Below are 7,181 nucleotides of genomic sequence, written 5' to 3' on the forward strand. Positions count from 1 at the left end.
CTGTTATATACGTTATAAAGTTAATACCAGACTGTTACCAGTCATTACCATGTAAAACTATTGCATATTTGGGGCTAATTTGCTTTTTCAGGACTAGCTGTAATCTTTGAAATATATTAAAAAAAAATCCCTCTAGCAGAAAATCCTGAGGAAGAACATCCAGCTATCAGTTTGTGACCTTTGGGCCAAAAGTGCTAGTTATTCGGCAGGACATTGGTTCAAAGCAAACCCTAAATTGCTCAGAAATGATTTTGGTTTTGAAGTGGCCTAGTCAAAGTCAGAACTTAAATCTAACGCTGTGACATGAACTGAAACAGGCTATTCATGCTCAAAAACACTACAATGTGGCAGAAATAAAATAAAGTGGGTTAAAATTCCTCCTTAGTGATGCATTGCTATTATATACTTGGTGGCACTTGTTGCTGAGAATGGTAGCACAACCAGTCACTAGGTTCAGAGGAGTCAGGTCGACTAATGACCTTAAATAATTATTTTACACTGAAACTCTCTAATTACTCAGGTTATCGTTGATATTAAATTTTGCCTCCTGATTTGAAGCGTGACAAAAAAAAAAAGAAATCTGTGATGGGGAAAATAATTTTCTCAAAGCATTGCAAGTTGTTAATTGTCTTCTCATTCTTGTCCAACTAGTCAAAATGTAAATTAGCCTACCTCTTTTGCAATTTGATGACAGTCAACTGTTATAATCCAAGCAGAACCTTTTCTGATGAAGATAATGCCGAATAAAGTACAGAACTATTATTCTGTGACCAAATATATTTGGGCATGCTTTCTTGCACTTTTGGCAATTTGACATGGTTTTAAATGAGTTGTTTTAGCAGCTCATGGGGAGGTAAACATTTTGGGTGGAATACAAAACTAACTCTTGTTTCGTTTCAGTAGACATCAAGTAGACTGCAATCTCTAACCATTCTATTTAGCTCATTCTCATTCTTTATCATCGAATGACTGACGACTGTTGCTGCAATCAACAGAGACAAGCGCCACAGGGCTCTCCCACAGGGTTTTCTTGTCAACCCTTAGTTACTTTGGTTTATTGACACAACACGTCCTTGCAACTTACCAGTATCTTGGGCACCCAAGATAGAAGTTGACCGAGAGCTTCCCGTTCCTTTACGTCTCCTGTATCTATGTCACAGCCTGACAATCACAAGTAGAGCTTCACTTGGTGCTTTATCTTTAAGGAAAAAAAAGAAGTGCCGGAACAGCCACACACAATGAATCCTCAAGGGACTGCATAAGGGCCTATTGAGATTTGGATGCTCATCAGGGACCAAGTTATCAAGAGGGAGTTTGTCTACAAGTGTTGACCTTTGATAAATCCCACACACTGACAATGTGCGTGGGACTGCCCATCGTTCAGAAGTTAAACTTTTTCGAGAATTTGCTCCATAGTTAGCAGAAAGGTTCTTCTATCAATTATTTACAAGGTAAAACTAAACAGATTAACTGTGAAGTAGAGCTAAAAACCACCAACAGACCAAAACAAAGTTGTATAAGCAAACTGAACTTTGGTCATCAGAAACTTCCTAAAAGGGGAAATCCAGTGGAAAGAATTTTGAGAAATAAAAACAAGTTCTGGTTGCAATTCTGAGGAAGGAACTTAGATCTGGAAATGACTTCAAAACCAAGTTAAACATGCTGCAGTTCTAAGTCTGAAAACCAGTGGGGTTTGCCAATGGTTGTGTGGTCTGTGACCACCCTAAATACTGTTAGCAAAACAACCCAATAATGTATTTCTATGTATTTTGTACTTTCAATCACTGTGGGATAGTGTTCACTAACAAAAGTGTAAAATAATTTTTGTTTTTCTAGCAGCTGTATTGCAGCCATAAGGGATGCAAAGATTGGTTTAGCTTTACAATCAGTTTTTAATCCAGTTTGAGATCCATCGGATTAGACAAAGAAGCTGTGACATTCTCACCATCATTTGCCAGAATAGTTAAACTTTGTGATTGAAAATAATTCAGGCAGCATGTTCTGATAACATCGCTTTTCACCACTTTGTTAAAGCAATCGCTTGCTGAAAGCATCATTTAAAATCCAGTAGTCAGATTGTCTGGGAATTCTGCTCTAATCTTGTCATACAGTTAAAGGATTATTCAAATCAGCAGCAACATGTGATCGCAATTTCCAAAACATCCTGCATAAACTCCACAGTAACGTACATTTTGTCCACATAATTGTAGTAACTTCAAGGTTTTTCTGATTTAAATGAAAACCTAACATATGTCTGCTGACGCCATGGAATGTATATAGTTATCTGCCTCTTACAGGAAACCTTGAGAACATGAATGCTGACTCCATGATTACAGGGAATGTTATTCCATAGTCTACACCACGGGTGTCAAACTCCAGTCCTCGAGGGCCGCTGTCCTACAGTTTTTAAATGTGCCACAGGTACAAAACACTGGGATGAAATGGCTTAATTACCTCCTCCTTGTGTAGATCAGTTCTCCAGAGCCTTGCTAACGACCTAATTATTCCATTCAGGTGTGGTGCAGCAGAGGCACATCTAAAAGTTGCAGGACAGCGGCCCTCGAGGACTGGAGTTTGACACCCCTGGTCTACACGCAGGGGTCTCAAACTCCAGTCCTCAAGGGCCGGTGTCCTACAGTTTTTAGATGTGCCACAGGTACAAAACGCTGGAATAAAATGGCTTAATTGCCTCCTGCTTGTGTAGATCAGTTCTCCAGAGCCTTGCTAATGACCTAATTATTCTATTCAGGTGGTGGAGCAGAGGCACATCTAAAAGTTGCAGGACTGCGGCCCTCGAGGACTGGAGTTTGAGACCCCTGGTACAGTCTGGAGGACTATATTTAAACAAGAACTCAACACCTGTAAAGATCTACATAAGATGGCATATTCTGTACTATTAATTTCATAAAGAAACAACATTGAAAGAAGATTTATTGCAAATGCATTTTAGCTTGTCTATAAAGAGAATTAACAACACCCATTACTGTGTGACATTACAATGAATATAACCAAGATAAAAGACAGTACTAATCAAAAATAAAGAATAAAAAAAACTGTTTTTATAAAATAAATAGCTGCAGTCTGAGTGATTAAAAAAAAAAAAAGGGTCAAGATGAAACTTGACATGTCTACAGAAGCAAACTGGTGTTGAATGTATTCAACTTCTTTAGATACAAGAATCCAGACAAACCATGAAAAGCTTTTGGAAGTATGGAAATTTATGTGGATTTCTTTTTTGTGTCAAATTTAACAAATTATATTATAAACAAACACAAATCCCCCAATTTTCTTTGGCGAACTATGTATCAATTTATCCCACAAACAATTGTTAATAGAAGCAAAGCCACTCCTGATTCCCACCCCTCGCGAATGCACCTGCATCAGAGTCGTAAACATTTCTGATGAACACAAACCCAAATCTGGAGCTCTGTAGAGAGGATTAGACAGACCGAGACTATCAGCGAACCCCTGTGCTATCACACACACATTCTGTGTCTCCGTGGTTACGGCATGTTAAAATTAGGCTTTATCTTTTTGTAATTTTAACACATTATCTAAGTGACAGCCAATGGAAGTCCTTTCTAGGAACATACAGTCCATGTCTCATTTCTTGTCCATATCTTCATTGTTCCATTTGTAATTGTACGGGCCACTGCGCTATTGTAGAAACAGTATACTGAACGCCATGATGACACAGCAGCAGGCCACCCAGGGACTCTTCCGCTCACCTGAAGAAAGGGAACAACGTCAAAATTTAAGAGAATTATTTCACAATTCTAATTTCAGGAAATATAAATTGTGGAACTGTAACAATGAATCCCAACTAATTAGAACATTGAAATGTCTGTTATTTAGATTTATTTAAGTAAGTTGACTGGAATAGATCTTGATTTTTCTCCCAACTTCAATATCATGAACCCAATAAAAAACAAGAAAGATTTAATACAGACATTTTATGTAATGGCCTACACTATTGCAGTGAAGACTGCTTATTTGACATTTATCCAACAGACAGGAGCTGACTCCATCCACATAATTCTGGTTGTTCATAGGGTGCTGTATACAGGCATATGAAAGGAAGGTGCTTCCAAAGCCACAGCATACAGACGTATCCAGAACATAGTCGCGACTTTTATATTTCTTATGTTAGGCCATCCCTGATTCAGACACAACGTCAGGAGTAAAGAAAAGAAGACTATAGCCTATAACCCAGACTCCTCTTATCAAATGAAAGCAAGCTTTCAGAGTCTTTCAAGGCTTCTTGTTTTTCTTTACTGACAAGGTTTTGTAGAGATGCTGTTTTCATTTTTACAGCAAGATTTGAAGCAACCTGATGACCAAAATAAATTAACTATGATAATATTCTAATTTAATGAGAGGCATGTGTACCAGACTTTAACATGCTTACCTATTCTGGCACATTTCCAGAAAATTCCTAGGAGTCTACAAAACAAAATAAAAGAAAACATTTTAAAAATAATCATGAACATTTTCTGAAATCTAGTATTTTATAAAGTCCAGTTTTCTAATAAAAAAAACAAAAAAAAAATAAAACAGCAGTTGTAATACTTACTATGACAAAACCAAATGTAATGGTGTCAATGATGTGTAAATATGAAATATGTACAGTAGTCATCTTAACGTTTTTATTTTGGCATTCATCTTTATTTAATAAATATTGAGAGCAGAAGTTGTGTTAATCTTTGTCACCCTCAGCAATTAAATATAAATCAGCTTAGAACCTGCCTAAGACCAGTTCATTTTTAAATTAAGCTACTGGAATTCATAGAGGTTGTAGACTTGTTGTAGCATCTGATGATCTGATTTTAACAGGACTGCGCTCCATAAAAGAAAATAAAACAAACAAAACAAAAAACAAAAACAGGAAGGCTGTCCCAATCCAAAAGTTAAAGCCATTCTAGCAAAGTGTGGTGGATATTGGTGTCTTCCAATATTTATTGACTAATAAGTAAATATCTAGTGCATACTCAGAACACCACATTTACTTACCTTCTATAAAAATATATTTTACTATTACACAGATATAAACATCATATTTAAAGATTTATAACATCTCCATTAATCAAAGGGCAGCACAAAATACCTCATTCCTTTCACACCAGAAATTACAAATCCCTCCATCTGCCACCCTACCTCTTATGTGCTTGTCTAGAGAAATGCCTCTCCCTTCATCAGTGCTGTGTGAGTCAGTGAATGAGTTCAGCTTTGGCCGCATATGGAGATTACCAGGTTTATTAGACAAGTGAATCACAGAGTTTGCACATGAAACAATAATGAGCTTTTGATTACTTAAAATGTGTTCTTATGCTTCCAGACCTCAGAGATAGAGAGCCTTTTTAATAAATCTAAACAACTTTCAATGGCCACAGTGCATTACAAAAATGATTATGTGAACAAGAATTAATTAGAAGTTTAAAACCAATCACTTTATAGTGAATAAGCGCTTGGTTAGATGAGCAATAATTGACCTTGATCATATACAAGATATAAAGACAAAGCATGATAGACCCAAGCCAATGGCAACTCTCCTGACAGTGTGCTGATTATGCAGCTTAATATTATTGCTATCCAGCTGAAAAACAGAAACTGTATTTTTTTTTCTTTTCTTTTCCTACCAGAGAATCTGAAACACAGTCAGATGATTATTTTTTTAAATCTGTTGGGTCATACCCGGTTTTATTCTTGTCCAACAGGCTGGGAGCGAGCGCTCTGATGTAGGCACAGGTACAGATCAGCAGGAGAATCACGGTTAGCAGTGACTGGAAGTTGAAAATGGCTGACTGTAAAATAAAAAAACAAATACATATTTGACACAAAGTTCTGCTCAGTCAACCTGTACAGAGAAATAAATCTAATTTCTTTTCAGCTGGTTATGAATTGATCACAACATCAAAAGTCAGACTTTTTTCTCAGCAGTGTTTATTAAAGCTTTCAAAAATGGGAAGGGTGCACTTCGGTGTTATTTAGTTATTGCTCAGGACAGCTGCAGGTACTGTATGCAAGATTACTCTCTGTTCATTATTTATGAAAGTATGCTGATATCACAAGCTCATAATCCTGCAGCAGAAATTAGGTTTTACAAATCTGATCACCTTTAATACATATGTCACTAACAGGAGGTCTGTGGTTTGTACTCCAACTCATGATTTTGTTACTGGCCTCATCACTTCTGAAAAAAGTAGTATTTTAATGTGCTACTATGGGCTGGAGTTTTAGGAAAGACGCTGAGAAAATCTTTATTATTTCTTATATTCCTGTTTGTGACATCGTCTGTGCTAAATACTCTCTCACAAATTAAGAAAACAGTCTATTAGTTAATAATTTTATGCATCCATATACTAAAACAAGAAAAGAAAAACGAGCAAAAACAACAATTCAACCATTATCATGAGTACATGCTTAGCTAGTCTGCCAAATGATAGCTTATGATAGCTACAGCCTTATTTCCACCCTACTTTATATATCTATAAATAAGCTAACTTTTAATACAAAAATCAAATGGAAGTTTGTAAAAGAAGTTTGTAAAAAATTTGTAAAAAAATGTTAATCTTTCTGATAGAAAGATTAACATACCTCCCTGCTTATCCAGTTGAAACAAATCTCTCTAGTTAACCTGTAGTTAAATAAGTGTGTTCGGTTTTATTCATGCTCATTATAAACAGCCACGCTACAGAACCAGATGCAGTCAGTTCTGCTATAAGTGGTCCAGCTACGTGGCACAACTTAAAATAAAAACATTACGGTTTACATCGTTCACAGCAACGTTCGGGTCTTTAAACTGCGACACATAAGCTATATCATACGATAATACGGCTACGTTCGCAATGTATGCATTTTCAATAATACCACAGCGGAGTTTGCTAAATTTTTAGCCGATTTTAGCAACTCAGTTTGTTGGGTTAGCATAAACTGCATGCCTGCCAGCAGCATGCCACGCAGCTTCCAACTGACGGACACCAAAAGCAGACTTGGATTTTAAAATATACATTTGCGCTATAAAATAACATGTGGCTAATAAAATGAAAACAATCTTACCATTTTGATAGCAATCAAAGCCACATCAAACTTCCTGTCTTTTGGAATTTACGTAATATCGCCAGTGAGGACGTCTCGTACGTAAACACGTATCGAACTGCGTAACACCTTACGCTGTTTGCTGA

General features: G+C 36.6%; 1 protein-coding gene across 1 annotated transcript; it reads right to left on the minus strand.

Annotated features, from left to right (window-relative positions):
- Positions 1–2,913: 2,913 nt before the first annotated feature.
- On the minus strand, positions 2,914–7,178 carry tmem167a (transmembrane protein 167A). Its single transcript, XM_032579159.1, has 4 exons — positions 7,057–7,178; positions 5,692–5,801; positions 4,409–4,443; positions 2,914–3,728 (listed from the first exon to the last, which is right to left on the minus strand). The coding sequence occupies exons 1-4, from the start codon at positions 7,057–7,059 to the stop codon at positions 3,658–3,660; spliced, it is 219 nt and encodes a 72-aa protein (XP_032435050.1). The 5' UTR covers positions 7,060–7,178; the 3' UTR covers positions 2,914–3,657.
- Positions 7,179–7,181: the final 3 nt, after the last annotated feature.

This window comes from Xiphophorus hellerii, chromosome 12 (assembly GCF_003331165.1).
Source record: "Xiphophorus hellerii strain 12219 chromosome 12, Xiphophorus_hellerii-4.1, whole genome shotgun sequence".
NCBI classification, from domain to species: domain Eukaryota; kingdom Metazoa; phylum Chordata; class Actinopteri; order Cyprinodontiformes; family Poeciliidae; genus Xiphophorus; species Xiphophorus hellerii.